Raw genomic sequence first — 26,221 nt, 5'->3', positions numbered from 1 at the left:
TGCTGGTGGCCTGTGCCTGGCTTGTGGCCTCTGCACCCCTAATGGACAGAGTTGGATTCCTTTCATGTAAGCTGAAAACCAGTCAGCTCCAGCCTTTGAAGATTAGCTCCATGACCTTGGATGTTTGCACCTGTATTTCACTGCAAGCTGATATGCAAATTCTCTCACCTGTATATTAAATCACATAAAAATGTTCAATATTTTCCCATTGCCACAATATAAATTGCTAACTTTCCTCTGATTTATGCTTTACAAATTCCTATCTGCTTACCTCACCCTACCCATAATATGCATCAGCAGTCCTCATCAGATATTCAGTGAATTCCTTCTCTTGTTCATCAGTGAAGACCTTGTTTCCATTATGGTAGCCTGCATGTGGAAGTTTCTTTGACCCCTTCTCTTCTAACTTCTTTCTCTCTTTACAGAATCTGTACAGTGTGATGTGACATATATACATACATACAATTTTCATCAGTATTTATCTTCCAGGACCTAGGCATTCTGAAATTAAAGTAAACATATAAATACAATGAACTTTTTGCTTGGGGTAGGTTGTAACATTTTTTCATGTTGTTACAACTAACCAAGACTCTTGTGGCCATGAACTAAATTACCTTACAGCTAACAAAAACATTAATACTAACACACTCACACACACACATACATACACATCTCTGTTAGTGTATATTGTCTTGCTGTTTATGCACCATTGTTTATTGTTGCTTGTGTTAGATAGTTGTAGTTGTATGATAGATGTCTATTAATTGAAGCGTTATTGATTTGTAATTGATACTGCTAATGTTAATAAACTCTGTTGTGCAGTTTCCTGTGATTGTGTGTATACATACTGTGATAACAGCTTGTACAATTCATACTTTTATTAATTTTAATTTTAAACTTTTTAATTATCTAAGAGAATTATTGATTATTGCTAATGACAAAACCTGCTCCTACCATGTCCCAACATCAAAATGTGTTAGATGCTATAAGGACACTGGGCTGACACTGGCCTAGATTGCAAAAATTAAATATTAACTAGTCAATGTTGTTCAGTCTAATATAATAAAACAAGTTGAAGCCTGCAAAACCTGACATCAAATCTGACATTCTTCCTATTGTATTTTATTTCATACTTTATTTTTATTATTATTTAAGGCCTGACTGAAAAGCTTTTCTACAATTATTGATAAGGGTTCAGTTACAAGTTGTATAGAGACATTTCTTTGTAGTCAGGGTTTCAGGAGAGTTTTAGCATCCACCAATTTCACCAATGGTTCAAATTATAAAAGCAAAAATACATTCTTAATATTTATCATATACAGTATCTTTTTAAATCTTACTAGTATAAAAACATGTAAAAATGTAATTACAGACAAGCGTGCCAGATAAAAAAGACAACACACTTCATCATATTACGCATGACCATGTTGTTCAAAGTACAAACCATTTTATCTGAGGACGTTGATCGCAGCTTACTGGGAGGTGAGACGACACTTTGATGCTCTTAACAGGTATGTGGGATTTTCAAAAACAATTCTATATTTTTTTAAATTGCTGCTGTCATGCTTTCAATAACCAAAACATGAATTTTCATTATATTCATATATATATACAGGAAAAAAGGCCTTCCTTCACAACAGATTGAATGTGAGACTGTTGAGGCTGTGCTACAGTAGATCATAGACTTAAATCAAAGTATGAAGTTACCACTGGTGTTGCATACTGTACATTTAACAGGGATTAAAGTGAGAAAAGATTTGTTAGTACGGGTGCTGGTGAGAGCACTTTTTACTGGTGTCCAGATTGTGTGATGAAGCAGCACAATGACAAGCTCCAAAGGCATGAAGTCAACTAGGGGGGTCCGGGGCCTGCTCCTCTTTAAAACATTTTTTTTAAATGGTGCAATTTGGTGCATTCTGGACATGGATTTTTGTCCCTGGCAAAAGAACATATTTACCTTCAAAAAGGATGCTACTAGTGATGAAGGAGTCCTATTTATCTGCTTACTGAACAAAAAAACTTGTAAGCCCACTTATTTTAACAATCCAACTCCATTTTAGAAAATAAACCAAATATCTGCACTTATTATCTTTATCAACTTTAAAGTCACCAGAATCTACATCAGTCAGTAAAGAAAAAAGTTAAAATTCTTGTCACTTTCATATTAATATATGTGACTGCACACTGTCTCTTGTTCTGACTTCACACTGACAGTCACTACTCCTATCGATACCTCTCGGTTTGGATCTTTATCGATACACTTATTGCTTCTTTTCCATTACTAAATAATTGCCTTTTTTAAAATGTATTATTTAAAAAGAATAAATTGAGAACAAGATTAGACTTTATTTATATTTTAAACATAACTAAATGTTTCTGGAGCACCAACAGTAATGTTTTCAACAGCAAAGTCACTATATAAACTCAATTATATCTCACTGGAAACAAACCAAAATGTCAATAAAATAAATGTCTCAGCCAGCAACTAAGTTTAAAAGAATTTGACAATTCATAAGATTTGTGGCAAACTAAGCTAAACAGTTAGACTACAGACAGACAGCTTTTGTTTTAGCTTGTTCGTAACAATTCACTATTAGCTGAGCCGGTGCACTGTGGTCATATAAAACACTGGATGAGAGACTGCAGACAGAGCAGATTGAAATATCACTTCTCTAAGTGTTGCTTGTTGAACAGGTGTATTGATGAAGTACTGGATTTTTACTCATGAAGGTTTTAGTGCACTTTGAGTAATGAGCATAGTTGTCATCAACTTGAATTATCTTCACTTCACCTGTGCTCTGCTGTTCGTTGACTTCACTCCGTGTGTGTGTGTGTGTGTGTGTGTGTGTGTGTATAGAGGAGCTCAGCCCCGACATAGAGAGCAGAGGAGAGGCTGCAGCATGAAAATAAATTACATCAAAACGTTAAAAAGCACCAGTAAAAGAACCTGTAATATCAAAGTTTATCAATATTGATGGTTTCTAATAATTTGGCCCGGGGCCTGTTTAATACCTGGTTTCATTACTCATCCCTACAGAGAAATTAGTGCACATTAAATAAAATTGCCATAACATTGATTATTTTGGAGAAAATAGATCTATAAAACGACGCAAATACAACCGCAGGAAAGTGGAACAACTGTTGATGTCTGGAACAACAAACATCTCTTTCCCTTGAAGTTTAACTGCATACAAAGTGAAAAGCTTTGATGGCAGAGTAAAATCTTTTTTGCATTAGTGGTAAAAAATAAACGGACTATAACAGAACAAATAATTCACTTTTGATGGAAATCAGTCTGTAGACGGAGCTCTTGTGCCCATGTGTGAGCCTGAAAAGTTGCCAAAGAGGAAATGTGTACAATATATTGAATTAAGTATTATATGAGTTTAAAACTGCTGCATGCTTAAAATCAGGCATTGATAGCACCTGTTGACTCAGGTCCTATCTGTTTTTCACGACACCTTGAATCTGCTCAGCATCCTCCTGATCAAATTCCTCATGTCACAAATCCATTTTAAGTTTTTTTTCATCTTGTTTTCTGTGCTGTGTTTCTGTAGTTTGACTTTCTTGGTCTATTCTGTACACACATCTATTGCCTGTCTGTTAGTCCTGGGAGAGGGATCCCTCCTCTGTTGCTCTTTCTGAGGTTTCTTCCATTTTTTCCCTGTTAAAGGTTTTTTTGTTTTTATTTTTTTCTTATTTGAATCAAGGGTCTAAGGACAGAGGATGCTGTATTGCTGTAAGACTGTAAAGTACCCTGAGGCAAATTTGTGATTTGTGATATTGGGCTGCACAAATAAAATCGACATGACTTGAGCTGTTATAAATATTAATATAAATATTTAACAATATTACTGACTGTAAATGTTCCAGGCTAAAACAAGCTGTTTTGTAATCAGAATTAAAACATCCTTTGTCCATTGTCTTTTCTGGATGAATATTACTTCAAATACCTTTTTTCTACTAATTAATATTTTATACATGTGTATCTGAATTTTCAGCACTCCAAGATGGGTCACATGAAGGAAGGACTGTTTCTTAAATTTCTTCTCAGAACCTTTGACCACATCGTTGTCTTCATTCTCCTAACACACCATTGTGAAGGTAACTAACACACAGACACATTAGTAAGGTCTAGTAAGTGTTAGGGGAATACCGAATACTAATACATTATTCGGCAAAGCACAAATAGTGGATTTTTTACAAACATTTATTTCGTACAAATATTTTCAAAATTATTTTGTTTTTGTGAAGAAAAAAAAAGTTAAATAACAGCATACAGGTTGGTTACATCACTATCTCAGTCTTTCCCTTGTACTCTCCTGTTGAGTCTATCAGCAGGTCTCAACAAGGGGAGTCACATCCACCTGCTACATGACACATTAACTTATTTGGACATCACCCCCGCAATTGGGGGTGTTCCCCAGAGATAAAGCTGAGCAACTGACACAAACAAAATACTCTCAAGGGACTCTCCGTAACCTGTTGTTCCCCTTCTCCTTTTCACAAAGTTAGGTTGTAAAACAATAGGCAATAAATGCAAAGCACAAAGCAATAATCATCTTTGAAGGTCTTCTCTACATGTTACACATTGTGCTGTCTCTGTGTGATGGGTGGATAAATAGGTAGAGGTCTGTCTGCACATTGACAAGGCACTTGATCTTAGCTCAGTGGTCAGTGCAGTCGTCTATGATCTGAGAGATTGGAATTCGAGACCCAGTGTGGAGACCTCCTTCATAAGATAGTTTATTCATAAACAACTATTTTAACACTTTATCATAAAATTAAAAGCGAAATAAAAAACAAAATCTATTTTTACACTTATTTCCACTTTTATTTTAATACAAATACAAATATAAATACTGGGCCCTCTGCACATGCTTAGTAAGTGTAATGGAGAATTGCTTGATCAGTCAATAAACACACAAAGAGAGCATTGTCAGGTTTTGAAACAACGTAATCAAATAATAACATCAGAAGTACAATGTATCATATCTCTGAGAGAGAGATCATACCACATATAAATATCTTTTCTCTCTCTGACGAGTTGGCACTCAGCCAGTTCTTAAATACACTTGTACAGGATCAAAAATACCCATAGTTAACCCTACAGGTAAGTCAACAACCCTCAGATAGAATCAAGGGTCTACAGTTCAATGAGTCTAGGAATAGTACTTCTTCTTCTCTTTTCTCCTTCCACAAGCTAAATAATGTAACCTACGCAGCAGAGCAAAGCAAAGAAAGTGGAAATTTTTACAGTGCTGATTGCGGCTATTTAATCAGACAAATTATCATCTTGTACTCCATGTGTATACAGACTGTACAGTACATTGAATGGTTGGTGAGTTTGTTTTGTTTGTCTCCAATGTTAAATGTTTTTTGGCTTTGAAATACAAAATGCTGACGAATAAACTCCTGTCATGCAGGCACAAAACTATGTTAGAATGGGCTGAGTGATGGGCCAACAGCGTCTCCTATAAATTCCATTTATATACGACTAGATTGTTCCCAATTTGCAAATGTAATCCTACATCCCATATCTGTTTAGGTTTTGGCAACTAAGCACTTGGTGAATGGTTGTGGTTTCACTAAATGTTAATGTTGTGCTTCATGTCACTGAATACATTTTCAATACTGTTAAATAAGTCAAACAAAACAAAAATAACTAGATAACTTTAAGAGACAAATTTAGCCAAATTTTAGACAAATTTTTTCCAGGCATCTCCCCGTTTTTGTGCACAAGCCTGAAAATAATGTAAAAAAAATAAGACGGTTACTCTTCTTCAACCCTTTTGATTACAGTCATAACCCTGGTCTCATTTAAAAGGTGAATGACTACCTTTTACAACCAGAACGTCAGAATGAGTATAAGTAATCCTGTAAATAATGCCACCAGGCTACAAAAGATGAAAAAAAGTATCCTACGGGTGGGATATAGCTGGGATTTAAAAGTGGTGATATATAATAATAATAAAATAATAGTACTTTCAATTTGTACTGCACTTTTAATTAATAGTGAAACTCAAAGTGCTACAGTATTAATAACATAGAACACACAGCATAAAGAAAATAGTCATAAGAATTAAGATGAAAAAGCCTTCCTGAATTGAAAGGTTCTTAAAAAGGTTTTTTAAAAAGAGTCTAGGGTCTGTGCTGCCCTCAGATGGGTAGGAGGGCTGTTCCACAAGCATGGTGCAGCACAGCAGAAGGTTAAATCCCCTATGGTGCAGAGCTTTGTGCTGGGGGCCTGGAGGAACAAGCTGCTGGCAGATCTGAGGGTGTGGGTGGAGGTTTGTAGGTTGATCAGTTCCTGTAGGTATGGAGGCGCGTGTCTGTTAATGGCTTTTTATGTGAGCAGGAATCATACTCGATTCTGAAGGAGCCAGTGCAATGAAAACAGAATTGGTGTTATATGTTCATGTATTCACACTCTCATCAAGATCCCGGCAGCGTTGTTCTGAATGTAATGGAGCTTCTGGATGCTCCTGCCAGTCTTGAGGAGATAAAGGCATGGACAAGTTTCTCTGCATCTGACAGGGTTAGAGAGGGGCGGAGTTTAGAAATGTTTTTGAGATTAAAGAAAGAGTTTTTGCATAGATGTCTTATGGTCATCAAAAGTCATCTGAGGATCAAACTTAACACCCAGATTAGTGACAGAGGAGGAAAGGAGGATGTCTTGGCCGTCAAAGGTGAGATGAGGTATGGGGAATGCAGGCCAATGTAGCTATTACACATTTTGATGTGACACGGAGCTATGGGGGTGGCTGAATCTGGTGTGGTGTGCCAATAAGGAGAGCTTCAATTTTGCTGTTTAACTGGAGGAAATTTTTGCTCATCCAGGCCTTTATCTCCTAAAGACAGGTACTGAGGTGTGACATGGCTGCAGAAGGGCCTCGGCCAGTTTGATGTACAGCTGGGTATCATTAGCATAGCGATCTAGACCTGCATCCTCCCAGTGAAACATACTCAGTCCTATATAGGGAAGATCGAATAGTGAGGGTCAAGCTGTTCTTGTAAAACTGTCTCCGGATTGCCAAAAGAAAGATTTGAGGGCAATACCCCAGAGAACTGGTTATACCCAGAGGTACATTTTCAAGATTGATAGTAAGGACTTCTGTTTTACTTTAATTTGGCTGAAGAACATTTTTGGCCATCCAACTTAAAAGAGACAGAGGGTTGTGTTGCTTGGTTTTCATGGATGTACAGCTGTATGTCATCAGCATAGCAGTGATTTTGCATGTTGAATTTCCTATAGACAGACCCCACTTGAAGCATATGTTATGAAAATAAAATGGGGCCTAGGATGCAGCCTTGGGGTACAACACAGTAGACAAAAGAAGAATAATATGAATAACAACTGAACTCTTTGTGTCCAATTACATTTTCATTGCATACAAAATTTGAATTGTAGTGTTAAAATTACTCTGATCAGCATTTTTATGGGCCTCAAAGACATCACATCAAACTTCAAATATTTCAAAATCTGTCAAGACTGAGACAACTTTGCTTCCAATAAATTAATCAGATTAGCTTATGTGTGCTTCTAAAACAGGCTCATTACCTACAATACATTCTTGTAGTTCTGAAACTCTTAAGACACAACAGAAATGATGAATATTTAACCTTACACAGGTGAATGTTTTTTCTAAGATCAGAATTTAAAATAAAGCTACTTTTTTCCAGGTCAGTCTCAGCCTGTCATGACAATGGTTGGTGATGACGTTGTTTTACCATGTCAGCTGAAGCTTCCAACAGATGCTGCTCCAATGACCCTGGAGTGGGGGAGACCTGACTTGAACCCCAGATTTGTCTTTGTGTGGTACAACGGTCAGGAACTTCTAGTGGATCAAAACAAGGCCTACAAGGGAAGAACATCACTGTCCATTGACAAACTGAGGCATGGAGACGTTTCACTGAAAATCTCCAAAGTGAAAATCTCTGATGAAGGAACATACAGATGCTACATTCCAAAACTGAATGAAGAATATTTTGTTAAGCTTGTTGTTGGTAAGTGAATAGACCAAACTGCATTGCACTACATATAGAGCTTTTCTACCTGGGGTGCTTTAAAGGATGTCCATAACCAAAAGGGCAACCCAGGTCTATAATGACCCCACCCACACCCTTCCTTCGTCATTCCAGCTGTTGCCATCTGGCAGGAGACTGAAAGTCCCACTCGCCAGGAAAAATGTGCCCTCTGCTATGGCTGTTCTAAACAGAAACATAATAAAATAACCCCCCTCCCCAAACACATGAGTACTGCTGCTGCTGAAAATATACAGCCAAAGGCAAATTTCTCTAAATAATAAGTAATAATAAGTAAGCAAAATAGCAAAAGTTATATTGTTAAAATATATCTTTGAAAATTGAAAATATGTTATTTGCCTGTTTTTCACCAATAAAGAGTGGTTGTACCATGTCAATGACCTTTCCATTTGAGTCCTGGCCTCAAAATTATATGAAAAAGTGGGTTAATTTGTCTTTTTATGTTGGCCGGTTCAGGAGTTGTGAAAATCAGTGTTTTTGCAGATCGCATGTACATCATTCAAGATGGCTGCCAGACCAACCCAATGGGCCATTAGTTGACCTTGGCAACATGAAAATCTTTTAATTAGACATGGTCAGGGTACTTAAAAAAATGAGTTACAAAAAAATGTCATGCGCGTACATGGGAACCCTGTTTCTCCTTCTCGACTAATGAGTTATGAGCTTGATGCAGTTAAAGTATTGCAGTAAAAGTAGTGGTTTGGTCCCTCTGACTGATATAGTATTATATATGACATCATTAGATTATTAATACTGATGCATCAGTGTTAGAGCAGCAAGTTACTGTTGTAGCTGCTGGAGGTGGAGCTAGTTTCAACTACTTTATTTACTGTTTTCAGTTTTTCGACTTTTTCTCTGATCTTTGATTTTTGCTGAAATATTGGATCATTTGAACATTTATTGAAATGAAACCATATGAGAAGTTTAGAGGGAAAAATCACTATTTGGTGGAGCTGTTAACAACTCATAGACATGTGAAATGTGACCCCGACTACACACTGCTTTTTGTAAGACGTCAAAAGACAAAAAGGTTGGAAACCACTGGTTTCATCTTTAACAATGTGTTGTATTTTAAAAGCTTGTTATATTATCCATTGTGTCAAATCTTCATCTGAAAAGTAACTAAAGCTGTCAAATAAATGTAGTGGAGTAGAAAGTACAATATGTCCCTCTGAAATGTAGTGGATTTGAAAGTGTAGATGTGGAAATTTACCAGGATGGAACATGTGCACTCTTATCCAATGATTTCTGTTTGAAATGTCTCCTCTCTCTCATAATCAGGTGCTGTCTCCTCACTTGGCATCAGCTTAGTGGGGATTGACAGATCCTCCGGCGGGGTGATTTTACAGTGCGAGTCTGGAATCCAGAGCCTGAGATGTTTTGGTTGGACGGTGAGGGAAACCTCCTCTCTGCTGGACCTACAGAGACAGTCAGAAGTCCTGATGACTTCTATACTGTCAGCAGCAGAGTGACTGTAGAGAAGAGACACAACAACAGCTTCACCTGTAGAGTCCAGCAGAAGAACATCAACCAGACCAGAGAGACACACATTATTGTTTCAGGTAGAAGTTGTTTCTTGCAACTTCCAGCTTCCAACTGATCAAACACACAGTTTAATTGTTCTTACTTTTATTATTTCAGATGATTTCTTCATGGCTCCATCAAGTTGTGCTGCTTCTGTCACCACCAGTGTGTTGTTTGCCTTCATGTTTATTCTCACAGTTGTCATTTTTGTCCTGAAATGGAGACAACACAAAAATGGTGAGTCAAATTTTTTTTAACTTTTTTATGAATGTATTATCAATTCTGAAAATCTTAGATGGTTATATGAAACAGTTCATTACAGTAACAGTAATACAAATTAACTCAGTGTTTATTTATCAATACTGAACATTCTAATGGTATTATTTATCATGTGTTTTCAAGGTTTTTAATAATAGTAGAAGAAAATTGAAATAGTGCTCCATGTTGACTTCCCTCATATTGCCTTATCTCCCTGCTTCTCTGATATTTCTTTCTTTCCTGATTTAACCTTTGTTTCATAATCCTCTCTCACTAAGAGAGAGGATTACTTGGACAGTTACTTGGACAGTTATTTGCCCCTTTTGATTCAGAAGTTCCTTCTTCCTTTTGATCTTTCAGAGTATAAATCAGTTGCTCTACATATTTCTGCTCTTTCTATTTCTTCTGTAGCTCCTCATTAGGTTTTGCCTTTTTTATTTTCCAAGTCCTCCATTATCTTACTTTCAGTCATGAGCTGATTTCTAATGTCTTCTTCCCTCTTCGAGTGATAATGTTCTTCTGTGTAATTACAAACTGTAGCGTCATTTTTATTCTTTTATGCATCTTGATCTCTGTGCAGAAACAGAAGCAGAAATAACATTAGACACTGAAGCTAAACAGTAATTAAGTTAATATTATTTAATTCAAATGACAGCAAATAATGTCTTCACTAGGGATGTGCAGAGATCCCAGTATTTGTATTTGTGTCTGTATTTGTATTTGAATAAAAGTGGAAAGAGGCTTAAAAATCCTGATTTTGTTTTTATGACACTTTTAATTTTAGAAAATTTAAGTGTTACAATAAGTGTTCATGAATAAACTACCTTACAAAGGAGGCCCTTACATCGGGTCTTGAACTGGAGACTCCCAGATCATAGATGACTGTGCTGATTACTGAGCTAAAACTTTACTCATTGCCTCATTGCAGATAGACCTCTACCTACTTATACACCCATAACACAGAGACAGCACAGCGTGTAACGTGTTGGGAGGAACACTTTTCATCATTGCCTATTTTTTACAACCTAACTTTGTGGAAAGGAGAAGGGGAACAACAGGTTATGGAGAGTCCCTTGGGGTCACTTTGCTTGTGTCAGTAGCTCAGCTTTATCTCTGGGGAACACCCCCAACATATAATTTTTTAAACATTTGTATGAAACAAATATTCCTATAAAACCCACTATTTGTGCTTTGCCGAATAATATATTTGTATTTGGACACACCCCTAATCTATACACTCCATACTACTTCCACTGTATGATATAAACCCTTTACTGCAAGTAAGACGTAAACCTTAGCGTCTGACTGAGCGTTCAATGGCAAAGACAAAGTCAACATGGAGCACTATTTCAGTTTTCCTCTACTATTATTATAAACCTTGAAAAGCTTCATTAAGGATTAATCTAACATTTATTGATGATTGATGAGGTATTTATGGATGAAAAATAGATCTGTATTCAGAAGTCTGGTATAGAGACTAATAATGAGGGGATACTGTCAGAATGTGAAATACATTTAAGGGTTTAAAGACTTACATACCAGCTCGAAGAGAGAAGAAACTCTACAAATCATTCTAATTGAAACAGTTAGTTGATCTGTCTGTAAAATGAAATGTTTCTGTTAGCAAGATAAAACCATTAACCAACCAACTGTGTCACAGTTTATGGTCTTTATGGTTATAAAATCATACATTTGCAAATAGTTAAAAGATTAAACTGGACAGACAGAGTGCAGCTTTGTTTCAAGATTCACTTCTAAATCACAATGAAATTCTCATAATTCTACACGATGCTCTTTGAAAGATGTGAAAGATGTTAACACATCTCGGTTTTAAATAAATGTGTTGAATTGTCACCATAATAATGTTAAGAAGTGAAAGCAATCAGAAAGCTTTGATCATGAACACTCCTCCTTAATGCTTGAGTTAAAGTAACCTGACTGAAGGTTTTTATATGTTTACATATATGTATATAACACATACAATAATAAAAGCTAAACAAGAGAAAAAGTAAAAGAAGAGAAACATACAGGCCTCAAGTCAAGTTTATATAAAACAGCAACATATTTCTGTCAGGGCAGTTTGTAAGAGACCTTTAAAGCTCTGAGTGCATCTTGGTGACATTTAAAAGAATCTGATTAGAAGATGTAGTGCTATATAGTTGCTGATATGATAGGATAAAAGGCTGGAGATATAATTAGGTAGTTTATCGAACAGTGTCTTGACAATGAATAGCAACATGTGTATCTTTCTCCTCCGGTATAGAGAGGACTGAATATCACCTATTTCATTATTTTATCAATCAACTGCAGAAGATTGTGATTTCTTACTCACAGTAAAGGGTTTATATCATATAGTGGAAGTAGTATACTGCTGCCATTTAAATGAAATAATGTTAACTTAATGTCTGTTTGGCTTCAGTGTCTAATGTAGTTTCTGCTTCTGTTTCACCAGAAGAAAACCTTTTGAAGGAGAAAGAAAACACCAGAGAGCAGCTCACTGAAAGCAAGAAAATGGTGGATTTGGAAAAGGAAAAGGCAAAACTTAATGAGGAGTTACAGAAGGAAGTGGAAGAGCAGAAATATTTGGAGCAGCTGATTGATAAACTGAAGGAACATAAGAAGGAACTTCTGAACCAAAAGGGGCAAATAACCGTCCAGGAGGAGAAGACAATGAAACTGATGGAGGAGAATGAAACAAAGTTTAATTTAGTGGAGAAAGAAATATCAGAGAAGGAGGGAGATAAGACAGTAAACAGAGCACAGGGATACTTAAAACTAAAAGAAATCATTAAAGAGACCTACTGGAGCCTGGAGGAGAGAAAGCAAGAAGAACAGAAACTGGAAGTGACCATAGATAAAGTAGTGAAGATGACTGATATAGAGGTTTTAAGAATGACAAACAAGAACGAGCAACTACAGAGCAACATGAAGAAAATAATGAACAACTGGAAAAGATAAGCAGACAACAAGATGAGATACAGGAGAAACTTAAGTCAGAGACAAAAGAGAAGAAAGAGGACAACAAAACAAATCTTTTAACACATGATCAAGTTATTTGATCTTAATGTGCACTTAATGATTAAAGATTTGGCTTTAAACACTTTATCACAAGATGCCTTTCTAACTGCTTTTTTATTTGCATTTTCAGTTTAGTGTTTTTTTATGAACATTTATTTTGTACAAATATTTTTAAATAATTTGTTTTTGGGAAATAAAAAAAAAACATGTTAAATACCAACACACAGGTCAGTGAGTGAAATTAAATGTTTGAGAGGAATCATTATACAATCTGGCTTCAATTCACCACCTCACCATCTGCATCGCCAATTTCCCCTGTCCCCAAAATGCTGATATGCATGGGTCAGTTTCCATAAAGGTGCACACATTCTCCTCTCAAGTTTTTTTTATAAATCCCAACTTTTTGTGGGAAGTGACTTACATGTCTTTCAAACCCCATTTTGTGCGTACACAAAGGTGAATGAGGCCCCAAGACTCCGACTAGAACTCCGAAGCTAACAGCTAATTCTGCACTGTGAGCTAAATGGCAGGTTTCCTTCTTGGGATAATGAGATTTGTGCAGTTTATGGCCCAAAAACAACTTCACATGTTGTTCATCTCATAAGCTCTCAGTCATTCTGGTTAGCTTTCTGCCCAATGCCTGTGGCATATCCACTGATGACGTTGCTTGGAAACCTGTCCATTATATAGCGCTTTCTAGCTGGAAAGAACCAAGGACCCTAAAAAGAGAGGGAGGGTCTGTGTGTAGCAGGCAGAGTTAAATACAAATAATAACATATAAGAAGTTACTTTTGTTTATATGTGGAATAATTAAGGCTAATTAAAAATTACTTATTGTGACTTTCTAAAGCCATCCAGTTTCAAATATTTGAGGGGACACATGCTCATCACGTTGTCTTCTGTCATATTTCAGATCAGATTTTTTTCTCGGACATGTATGGATGTTTTTGCAAAACTGACATTTTGAGTAAAAAACAAGAAAAAGAAGTGAAAGCCGACTACTAATGTTTTTTCATGTAACCTCAGTCAAAAGGGGTCTTAAAGAGACAGGAGCTAAAATGGCCTGTTTCAGACAGAGGCTGAACTGAGGGGCTGCATAAAGCACCAGTATGAGATAAATTAGCACTTTTTAACTGTAAATCATACAAAGATAATCCAGTAGAGCCCCAGAATATAAATATGGAAATGTGTGTCTTCTTTAAGAAATATAGACTGTCTGTCCCAAAATAGCATAACAGACTCAAAACAGACTTTATACTTAACATAATATAATTATGAAGGGTGAATATACAGTGTGGCTGCTACTGTACCACGTTAGCATTATCACTGTCAGCATGTCAATTTTTTTTCCTAGTATGGCGAAGTCATGACCCAGGCTACTATGCCTCTGATTGGCTTATCCTGATATTCTTACCCTAACACTAACCAGTCTCACTCCTCATGCCTAAAACTAACCAACAAAGGCAACAAGTACCAGCCAATCAGAGGCAGAGTAGGGTGAGTCATGACTTCACCATCCTAGGAAAACAAATGGTGGGGCATGTTAGCATACTAATGTTAGCATTTAGCTGAAATCACCTCTATTCTTCAGTAAAGCCTCACAGAGCCACCAGCATGGCTGCAGACATGACTTGTCTTTGTTCAGGGATCATTTATGTTGATTAAACTATAATGGATCATATCTTGAGAAATAACTTCTTAATAAATTAAAACTGTTGCAAATATCAGGCTTTGCTAAGCCTGATGAAAGACTGACACACTAGTCTACATTTTTTTAGATTCACTGACCTGTGGTCAGCTTTCTTTGACTAACAATGAACAATTTAGATGGATGTTAACAAGACGTGGCTGCAGCAACACGTTTTATTTCCTATTCTTTGTAACATTTTTCAGTATTTAACTAAATTTGGAAAATACACTTAATGATTTTCTTTGTCCATTTGAATAAAAACTGTTAATAAAAAATATGTTTCAATTAACAAAAGTTTGTCATCAAAACTAATTTTGCAAAACATCAAAGAATGTACAAATATCACAATAAACAAAAGTAGTTTACATATTGTATCACAACACAAATTTAAAAAAACAAAAAAACAAACATCTTTAGTACTTCATATTCAGAGCAAATATTGTCAAAAATACACATCAGTATCTGGACTCTTGACTACCTGCAGATTCACAAGGTATAAATCGAACATGTGTTTATTTGGCTTTTTATCTCTTTTTATAATTAGAAACATTGAAGATGGATTTCTAAACTGACAGTTTACAATGAATTGCAAACAACACAAAACATGGAATAACAAAAATATCTTTATTGTTTAGCCTGAGGATTTACAGTCACCAGAATATGAAAAGTGAGTTGTAGAAACAAAACATGACTACTGTACATTTGTGTTATATCATGTTTTTTTTTTAAATGAAACAGAGCAATTAATTATCCTCAAGCCTGAGTGTAGCAGTTGTGAGGCTGAGAAACGAGGTTTACATCCTAATGTAGCAAAAATATGATCATTATAAAAGAAAATAGGAATTTAATGCACGTTTCCATCCACCTCTGTTTTGCAAATATGAGTTGGTTCATCAAGATAAACAGCTGGTGGCAATAATTTTCCATCTAATTTAAGGTAATAAAAAGAGTCAGTTAAACCTCAAACAGTGAAAAATGTTTGATGAGCCTCGATGAGCCTCCTCATCGTTCTGATATGTTTGTCTGTTGCTGTTTTTGTCTCCACAGTGAAGCGAAAGCGTGAGCGAACATTTAAATCACATTATTCACGGACATCATGATTTATTTGCTAAATCTGTTTCCGTTGTACTTTGACATGTTTTGCTATTATCGATATGCCGGGTTTTCCATGTAGCCAAGCATAAAAAGCTTTTTTGTAATATTTCAGGATATTTTTGAACTTTCTGCATTTCTCTTCAGGTTTTTTATGTGTAATTTAATTGAAAATGTGTATGGAAACGCACCTTCTTCAGTTCAGTAACTGAGATTTAAGTGACATTTTATCTTATCAATGAAGAAGTTTCTCGCTGTTTTTCAAATAAATACAAAACCAGATCTGCACTATTCACCTCATTTCAATCATAATATGTTGTAATTGTTGAATACAGCACAAGAGCAAAAATGTGATAATGGATTTGATATCTGAAGAACAGTTTTTGGATTCTAGATCAACAAGTTGTGTGACCAGGTGTTAACAAAGAGTTACTAGTGTATGTGGTCACTGCAGGATGATCTGAGTCATGTTGTTCCTAAATCATGTCTGTTGTCTGTGTTGTGGGTTGTGACTTCTCATGGCCATTTCCTGTTGGTGAGAGAGAAAGCAAAATTGTGAAATTAATTTAGTTACTGTTTCCAAAAACAAAGAAACACACACACACACACACACACACACACACACACACACACAAATCGTGTCTGGCAGCTCAGATGATAATTAATCAACCAAATAAAGTATGTGGACACTAGAACTTAACATGGTCATTAATCATTAATGTGCTTCTATAACAGCCTCCGATCTTTTGGTTTCAGACTTTCCAGCAGATGTTGGAACGTAGCTGCAGGGATTTGATCCTATTCAGCCACAACAGCATTAGTGAAGTCCAACACTGATGTTGGGTGATCTGGTCTGACTCTCAGTCAGTGTTGCAGTTACAATAAACCCAAATGTGTTGGATGAGATTGAGGTCAGGACTCAACACTAAACTGGAAAAACAAAGATTTATTTATGGAACTGGCTGATGAAAATGATGAAACAGTCCTTGATCATAAACACACTAAAGAAAGCAGATAGATATGTGTGTCCATATACTTTTGGTGATCTAATATATTTGTCAACATGTGTGATGCAAGGTGATGTCAGACCTCTCCGGAGCAGCTGAAGAGTGTCACCAGCACTCGGTCTTCAGGGCCCCAGGATTTCTGGTTCCAACCCACAAAGTCAATGAGAGCTTTGTGCAGAGGAATACTATCCTGAGCCCAGATCTGAAAAGAGCAAATTTCACAGATTTACCAAATCAGACTGAATCCATCTACCAACCACAAGTCAAACTATCACTTCAATAAAAAGGAAAACAAAATACATGTCATTTGGTTTCAGATTTGACAATGATTGGCTTGTTGAAGTGCCAAAACACAGCATAGAAGAAAAATAATACACTGTTATTTTTTCCAGCTGCAAGCAGCAGTCAAAGCTGCTGCCGGTCATGTTTACTTTTTTTCTTATTGATGGTTGAAACTTGTCTGCAATCAGTTTCAGTCACAACTGTCTTCATGTAGAGTTAAAGGAATTGTTTAACAACAAGGAGTCAAGAATCAAGAAAAACTCACAGTGACAGTCTGTCCAGCCTTGAGTTTGTAGCTGTCAAATCTAAATATGATGGGTTCCCCGTCGTTGATTCGCATTTGTAACTCCCAGCCATTCAGTTGTTGTTCCTGCATGAGAGAGATTGTTCAGGAGACGGAGGATGAGACAGAGACACAGTTTTGCAGGAAACATAATGCTGGTAGAATTAATCTTTTTGACCCTGCAGTGAAATATCTGCTGGTAGTGACTGCAGCATCATTAAACTTTTTTATGCTCATATTTAAACACTGGCAGCACTTGGTAGAGATTAGAGTTAGATTGTAGTTTGGATTTAATACAGAAAAAAATCTGCAGTGACTTAAAGTACGAAACACAATGTGTTTATTAACATTTAAGAGAAACCACAATCTTTCACTAACCTACACCTAACCTGAACACACACAGTGGACTCTGAGAAACCTGGTCTTGTGTCTTGTATGTACCCCATCCACCCTGACCTCCTCCCTGTCATACATTAATGTAACGCTTCATTCATTCAAAAAAACATCGCCTGTGAACAACTATACATGTAGGTAGTTTTGTTGGCTCATATGACAGATAACATACCTGAAGTGAGCCAAAAGAAAAAAAAAAAATGAAGTGAAAATTCGATGCCACTTCATTTTCAAGATTTAAGATGCAGCTTTCTTTCTTTCTTTCTTCTTTTTTTTTTTTTTTTTTTTACCTGTGGTTGTTTCCTTTAACCATGACATCTTTTTCCTAACTTTAACATTTTCTAACTGTGCTTCAGCTGTAAAGCGTCATTTAATTAGACTCCTGGTGGAAACATTAAATGTTTTGTGAATGAAGCCCACAGACTGTAGAGTTTATATGAATTAATCATCTGAACTCTTTACATTAAAACAAGAGAAAATTAATTTAAACAGCAGTTTGTTTTAACAAAGTTTTATTGGTCCATTTAATATTCATGCTCATATACTCACAATGATCCAAACACAAACAGCATTACCTTATTTGACTTGTTGCTGAGACGGACATATTTGCCGTTCAGGTCGACCTCCTCCACAAAGACGTCTCCTCTGACTGAGCGCTGGATGGTCGTGTAGGAGTTCTGTTTCTGAAGTTCTGCCACTTTCTGTTGACTTGCTTCTAGCTGAGAGGGAGAAGACATCATGGATGTATTATAGGAACTGGATACTGAGCTCAAAGGTTTTCTAGTCTCTGTATTTTGCAGCCCACTGAATATATATAATATATATCAATAACTGTATTACATGTATATTACAAATAACAGAAACACAAATTAGTATTATTAATGGTTAGAATTGACTTTGTAGAGGAAGAAGAAGCTTCATACCTGCTGTCATGAGATCTACTATGACACATGTTATGATGCATGTATTAGAGAAACTGTTCTCCCAAGAAGGAATAACAGCATCCGTTGTTTCAGTAAATGCCAAAAAAACAACATAAGTGTCCTTTCAGGTGGCAACAAGACCCTCTAGTGGCCATGACTGCAATCATTCCCAAACCTTACCAAGTGTTTGTTGTTGCAAAAACAGCCATAAAGGTCCCCTAACTTAAACAAAGAAGTCATTTTAACCCAAACTATAATATATCCCTAAATCTAACCATGTAGATTTGGTGCCCAAACATCACTAAATCTGTGGAAGACACTGAAAAGTGATGTCAGCCTGCCGATAGGTGAGATAGATTAAAAAAGGATTATATGTGTCTTTTGGGAGCATAATGACAAAAACTTATTTTTGTTTGGAAGACATATTGGTATTTAAAATGTACTTTGTCTATGTGTGTGCATCTTTCTGCAGGTCTATGATCTCTGTAGACTTGTTATTCAGTTTATTTTGGGTCTCCTGAGTTTTTTGAGTTCTCCAGCTAACAGACAGACAGATGGATGTTGATCTTTCAGCAATGTTTTACTGCAGCAAGTGACAGTCTGACAGAGAACCTGAACAAATCTAGACAGAGCATAAGTGAAATCCATCTCAGAGCTGTGATTAATAATTTTAGAGAGTCCTAAAGAATAAAGTATTTCTTTCCGGTGATCACCTCCGTGAAAATACATTTTGGATTTTGTAAACTTTACTGTTAGCTTTGAGAGGCATTCAACATATTCTCAACCCCCTTCACCACCCCCCAAAAAACCCTCCAGAAACTGCTGATTGCAGAGTTCTTGGACTCATGCCGCAGAAGATGTTGGGACAGACAGATTTGAAGAACAACTGAAAACAAACTAGATGCCTTTAAATAAGTCATATACATGGAAAAGATACAAAGATTAACCTCCTTCTTCAAGGACGCCACTTCCTTCTCAGCCTTCTCCCTCCTCCTCCGCCGCTCATCCTGGGACTGCTTGATGTGATTCCTTTGGAACTGAGAAGAAGCAAAACTGTTTTGCTTGAGGGTGCTTGAGTGAACATACCACCAAATGTCATGTCAACAATATACACAAATATAATGGATATATAATAATGAACATCTCCTCTGTCTCTTGATTGATCAGGTAACTTCAGACTGTATTATTGTACTTATATTTTGACCACTTACCAAAGAAGAAAACCAAGACTTGGCTGGAGCAGCTTCATTTCCCTTCAGCTGAGAGTGAGGAGATAAAGATACACATGTTTGTTTATTGAAATATATGAGTGATCATTGCAAACAATTACACCTTATTTCTATTAATACTTCCATGGAAGTCCTTAAATTTTTATGTTTCCCAAGACATGACTCATGAGTGACCACATGTGCAGCTGTTAAGAGCTTCTTAATGCAGCCATCTGTAGTCCTTAAGAGTTAATCAAGTCAGACTCTCTATGATACACATTTAATCCATTCTGTCTGTCTCAAACAGCAATGAGACATCTCAATAAATACAGAAGGATAGAGGTTAAAGAGATGAACCCGTTTGTTCTCAGTTTCCTTCTTCTCAGTCTGAGTCTCCACTTCTCCACCAGCTTCTTTGCTTCCCTGATTTTCTTCATGCACCACCTGTGACAGAAAAGAAAATCAAGCATGCCTCAAAGTCTAATTTGTGCAGCGGTTATTTGCTGTGGTAAAAAAAAAATAATAATAATAATAGTAATAAAATAAAAAAATGATGATAAGAAGAAGTAGTAGGATTGTAGTAGTAGCATTCTTAAGATAAAGAGTTTGATTTCAATATAACAAACTGCATTATATTAGAAAAGTAAAGATAAACCTTCACGCTGTTGGTCGGCATCTCTTCTCCTCTGCTTGCTGATAGCAGAAAGTCTGACTTCGGACTTGAATGATGCTAAATGTTTTTAGAGAGGACATATGAGTGAACATTTCACACAATGACACAAAAGACAAAAAATTCAAGGTCAGATTTTTGTAGCTTTTGAGTTTTCATACAATATAGAAATATCAGATATCCATGCAGCAGAAATGGTAAATGACTGAATTTACTGTATATTTTATCCAAAGTGCTTTAAAATGTTTCTGCTGCTCATTCACCCATTCACATTCATGCACACACTCACATACACCAGTAGCAGCAAGCTACCATGCAGGTGAAGGCACAACCATTAGGCTCAGTATGTTGCCCACGGACACTTTGACATGTGACTGTTAGGAGTCGGGCATCGAACCAACGGCCTTCTCTACCAGTTTACTGGTAGATTACTAGTTACTAGTAATGTAGTAATGTAGTACTGCAAAATCAATCTTCCCACTCCCAGCCCTGTTTTTATATTTGTTATAAAATGTATGATTCTTACATGTGTGGTTGTCTTTCCTCCTTCTCCGTCCTTTGGTACAGTTTCATCTGTAATGAGCTGCTGTCTCACTGTTTCTTCATCTTTATGATACTGAACTTTAGTGTCAGTTTCTCTTCTCTTGACCTCTGTGTAAAAACAAAGGCAGCAGAACTAAGTATAAAAGACATTTACTTATTTTAGAAAGTTATGACAGCAGATGATACATCACAGTCCTAAATTAAGTATAAGATGGGATGTAAAAATAACCAAACATAACCCATAACTTGACATTTACAGAACACTGCAAGTCATTTGTGACTTACTGATCATGTTTTGTCTCCATTTCCACACAAAAAAGAAAACTGCAACTGCAACAATAACCACGATGCAAACAGCCAAACTAACAGCCAAACCAACTGTGACAGGAAAAGAACTGGACTGGACCTTAAAGAAATCATCTGAAATGATAAAATAAAGAATAACATGTTATTTATATAAAACTGGACCTCAGCTATTTGAAACTAAAACCAATATTTGAGACTTTTACCTGGAACAATAATGTGTGTCTCTCTGATCTGGTTGATGTTGTTCTGTTGGACTCTACAGGTGAAGTTGTTGTTGTGTCTCTTCTCTACAGTCACTCTGCTGCTGACAGTATAGAGGTCATCAGGACCTCTGACTGTCTCTGTAGGTCCAGCAGAGAGGAGGTTTCCCTCACCGTCCAACCAAAACACCTCAGGCTCTGGATACCAGCCTTTAGACTCACACTGTAACACCACTCCTCCTCTGTCTCTGTCAACACCTGCTAAACTGATGACAGGTGAGGAGGCAGCACCTGATGCTGAGGAAAAGGAAAAGTTGCTCTTAGTGGAAGTAGAGTTCATAGATAGTGCACCAAATTTTAAAACTGAGAAAATATCCTGATAAGATGGCTATCTAATGACATGTAACTATAAAGTAAATATTTACATAAGGTAAAGTATTTTGTAAATAATCAAAAGTGTAAAATTCTGCATAAATATGCTCTTGCATTGGACTGAAAAGGGAAAAGTTGCACATTGACAGCTGCTGTAAGACTGTCCAAACTATCAATAACCAGCACAGAGAGAATGTTGATCTTGAAATTGCATTTGTGTTGAAAACGTACTTCATGGCATTCAATGTTTATGTTAATCCTACCAAAATCTTTTTCTGGAGACATAAAGACTGAGCAAAATGTAAACCATGAACACATAGATCATGCTTCCACTTACCAACAACTAGTTGAACAAATGATTGTTTTTCCAATGTCGGAATGAAACATCTGTATGTTCCATGATCAGAGAGTTTTACTTTTGAGAGTTTCAGTGAAATGTTTCCGTTCTTCAGCTCATTGATGAATAATGATGTTCTTCCCTCAAAGGATTTATGTTTTTTATCCACAAGCTCCACACCGTCACGCCACACATGGACAAATCTGGGGTTCAGGTCAGGTTTCGTCCACTCCAACGTCAAGCCAGCAGCATCCAGCGCAGGTTGCAGATGACACGGCAAAATGATGTCATCACCAAGTGTTGCTACTATTGGCTGAGATGAACCAATCAGCTGAGACTGACCTGGAAACCCAAATGTCTATTTTAATGTTCCTAAATGTTCCTAAATTAGTAATTTTGCTCAACTATATGATGCTTCACGTTCTCCAATAAGACACTGCATTAATAACGAAGACTATTTATTAAAAACCTGAAAATATGTGAGGTTTCCTGAGACAGAGGTGTGATGTCACAGTTTTTTCATATTTTTCACCAACATTTTTCTACAGTCTGTGAAATAAAGATCAGTATTATGCTTGAGCACTCGTGCTTGTACAGCAGCAAATTTATTTTGTAATTAGATTTGAACCTTTGTTGTTTTGACTTTTAGCCATTATTGATAGTAGACAGTAGAGACAGACAGGAAATACAATAGCTCTGGTGATCACCCCATAATAGTGATATGTTAATGACAAATTAATGACTTTCCGAGATTGTATTTGTGTGTAAGTTACCTCTACAGAAGTTTGTTAAGAGAAGATGGAAAACCAAAACAATGAGAGCTTTAAGGGTCTTTCCGTCTGTCTGGCAAAACATCATAGAACTCTGAAAATGAACAGAAACCAATGATACCATAATAACAGTGTTACTGTTACATTTGGGAAAAAGGCTTTTGAACAGATCTTCAGCTAAAACGTGAAATGTGAAAAGTGAATTAAATCCTGAGCAGGTTTAAAGAATAGATTCAGCATTTAAAAAAAGCCCAAATGAACACTGACACGTTTCTCTTGCTGTAATCATTCCTCCTGTCCACACTGACCAATAGTGTAGAAAATCCTGTCGCAATTTAAATCCACAGTCTCTGCAAAAATGTATTTAAAAGCTTATCTGAAGCTAATCTGTCCAGATGAGTCAAATCAAGTCAACAAAAGTTGTTGTTTTTAGTGCCAAAATCTGTCTTTTTGTTACTGTACTTCCACTGCGGCTGAACAGGAAAACACCATCTGTTGAGACACAAAGAGGGACATTTTTACTAAAAAGAATGTAACTGAGGAAGATGTCCACTAACTGAGATGGCTGAAGCTTTATATTATCATCAGATGGACTTTAAATACATTTTTGCACAGAAGGAAGACTGTGGATTTTGTGTCCCATCACTTACATTGAAGGTATCTTCTAATGGTCAGGAGGAATGATTACAGCAAGAAAAAAAAATGTTTCATTGGGCCTCATTCACTAATATGTGCATAGAAATGTTCTTACTTTGCACACAAAATTACTGTCTCTGTTGGAGTGGTGCTGTCACATTCCAATATGCAAATTCCAATAAATAAGCTATTGTCATCTAAAAGTGGGAACAGAACAACTTTAATAAATTTATAATTACATTACATTCATGATGATGATTAATGGATTACAATGTCTTAGCTATTAATTTTATAATTAGTAAATAAATTGTGTAGTATTAGCAATTTCACGTTTAAATGTTGTATATTTAGGCCCAATCATTTTTTAAATAATTGTGGTGTTGTAATTGTATATCATTTTTTAAGACTGTAGGACTACTAAGGTAGTTCTACATTTTTTTTCTACATTTGTTCACAGAATATAAACAAATTCAGGTAAGAGTATATTGATGAATCCCACATTTGTGCTTAAAACATTCATACCTTTGGTTTCAGCACAGATTTGTGCATACACACTGTGAATGAGGCCCGATGTTCATTTGGGCACCTGACTATTGTTTTAAGACAGACTTGAAAAATTGTGAACCTTTCCTTTAAAAGAAAGAACTAAATTGGAAGGGCTGAGTCATAGACTTAAAGCTACAAACCCTACACCTGTGAGAAACCCCCCTAAGTTTTCTCCATTCTCTTGTTGTGACAACTCTTCTACAAATATTAACATGTCATGGCAATATGCTTTCACTTTTGTCCCACAGTTGAAAATCACATGCTGCCATTCCATTTGATATTTTAGTTAAATCTGAACAGTTTCCATATTACAAAGTCCAACATGTCCGATACATTACTATCATGACAATGAAGACTCATTCTAAAAGTAAACTTTTTGCTATTAAAATGTATAAAATGAACAAAATAAATAACATTTCAAGATTGTGGTAATTTGAAAGAATTCATTCAAAATTGACTTAAATTTGAAATACATTTTGCGTTTAGATGTTGCCACTGACAACAAAGCTATAGAAAGCTAGAGAAAGACTGTTCTAACCTAAAATTGTGTTTGAGAGAGACCACAGTTTTGAATACAGGCCCACTTTTATTCTGAGAATTTCTAATTTATATATTAAATGTAAGACAAAGACAACATACCTGTTGAGTCTGGCACACCTTATCCGACTGAGAGCTCAAAGTCTGCAAATCACTGATAAGCTCCCGACCTTCACCAGGAATGTTTCATCAACTGCAACAAGAAGACCGTAGTAACAGCTCCCTAAAAGTAGTTATTCACTGTCTCCCTGTGTATTGTTGTCAGTATTTAAATGTCTCTGAAAGAGCAACAAACTGATCATTAATATCACAGTAATACAGAAACTCTCAAGTTAAGCAGAACTTGTTCATAAAAAAACATTATTGCAGTTTAAATTAACATGTCAGTTTCAAACCAGACATCACTGACTAATGGAAGGTAAAGCTGGTATTATTATTTCAATTAAAGATCAGACACACTATTGTAATTGTATCTGTTTCCCATAGCTGAAGAGTTTCACATTGAGTATCATTATTTGACAGCTGAACTTTGAGCTCAGTTGCTAGGCAACTGGTTATAAAATAACTGCAATCAAATCTGTCAGTAGCCGCGGAACACTAACATTTATTTGTTGTAGCAACGGATGATCAGCAGTAGTTCTGAGTGGTCGTGGCTGTGACTGTGTGCATGCCTGGTAAAGAGACTGAAAGTGAAATGAAATTAGATAAAAGGGAGATAACAGAGAGAAAGACGGGAGGATGGATATGTGATATCTGTAAATACTGTAGTTGTCCACATTCAGTAGGTGGAAATGGTCACCTAACAGTGTGCATTGCATTTGTAGCAGCACACTGCTCAGTATGTACAGTATAACCCTGCTGCTTGTGATGCTGCACCAATGAGTAATGTTTCCCACTGTCCAACGGAAGTTTTAATTTAGTGTGGTGGGTTAATAATTAACATCAATGAGTGCTATTATCTTTGGTTAAAGTAGATGTGTACTATACGTTGGTATCCACAGGTGAAGGGAATAAAACAAACCAACAAAAACAAAAGAGTCTCTATGTTATGCATTAGGACTTCAATCCCTAAACCTTAACTGTAGGCTACATCACATTTAATATTTCCTTGACTTGTGCCACTGTGTTAAACATGATCTAATAGATCTTTGACTAAACATCTGCAACCATGTATGTAACAGATTATGATAATTGATTTAGTGCAGCCCCTGTATGATATGAAATACAGTAAGAATATTCACAAGATATTACATTAAGATATTAACAGCATCTTAATGTGGTTTATGTGGTAACTAATTGCATCATTTCCACATACCATGTCATATTTAAAGGAAAGCAATAACACTTTTGGCAAAGACAGACAGAGTACATCTGCACTGCTGTGACTAGTCAGTTTTTTCAGCCCGTCCTTTAAACTACAGACTTAAGTATGAGGAAGACATGAAGATCATTAATAACTCAGAAATCATGATGTTTGAAATACCTTAGTTGATGCATTAATTAACATAGTGTTCTTGCATTAAGGCATGATGTTACATGGATAAATTCATGCTTTTTTATACATGAAGTTATGAATGAAT

The 26,221-nt window shown here is 36.2% G+C and overlaps 1 protein-coding gene and 1 pseudogene across 2 annotated transcripts; one reads left to right on the top strand and one right to left on the bottom strand.

Moving 5' to 3' along the window:
• Nucleotides 1–1,417: 1,417 nt before the first annotated feature.
• Nucleotides 1,418–12,916, top strand: LOC137174782 (butyrophilin subfamily 3 member A2-like; annotated as a pseudogene).
• A 2,225-nt stretch (nucleotides 12,917–15,141) lies between these two features.
• Nucleotides 15,142–25,033, bottom strand: LOC137174479 (butyrophilin subfamily 2 member A2-like). Of its 2 annotated transcripts, XM_067579781.1 has the most exons (15): nucleotides 24,744–25,033; nucleotides 23,231–23,414; nucleotides 22,926–23,016; nucleotides 22,153–22,494; nucleotides 21,447–21,740; nucleotides 21,223–21,357; nucleotides 20,921–21,045; nucleotides 20,380–20,454; nucleotides 20,082–20,168; nucleotides 19,728–19,775; nucleotides 19,464–19,553; nucleotides 18,169–18,312; nucleotides 17,183–17,287; nucleotides 16,718–16,837; nucleotides 15,142–16,157 (listed from the first exon to the last, which is right to left on the bottom strand). In XM_067579781.1, the coding sequence occupies exons 3-15, from the start codon at nucleotides 23,008–23,010 to the stop codon at nucleotides 16,110–16,112; spliced, it is 1,698 nt and encodes a 565-aa protein (XP_067435882.1). In that variant the 5' UTR covers nucleotides 23,011–23,016; nucleotides 23,231–23,414; nucleotides 24,744–25,033; the 3' UTR covers nucleotides 15,142–16,109. The 2 variants fall into 2 exon arrangements, with proteins under 2 accessions (XP_067435882.1, XP_067435881.1); XM_067579780.1 differs by lacking the exon at nucleotides 23,231–23,414.
• Between the last annotated feature and the right edge of the window lie 1,188 nt (nucleotides 25,034–26,221).

This window comes from Thunnus thynnus, chromosome 22, assembly GCF_963924715.1.
Source record: "Thunnus thynnus chromosome 22, fThuThy2.1, whole genome shotgun sequence".
NCBI classification, from domain to species: domain Eukaryota; kingdom Metazoa; phylum Chordata; class Actinopteri; order Scombriformes; family Scombridae; genus Thunnus; species Thunnus thynnus.
Note: the sequence above shows the minus strand (reverse complement) of the source record. Positions and strands in the feature narration are given on the sequence as shown.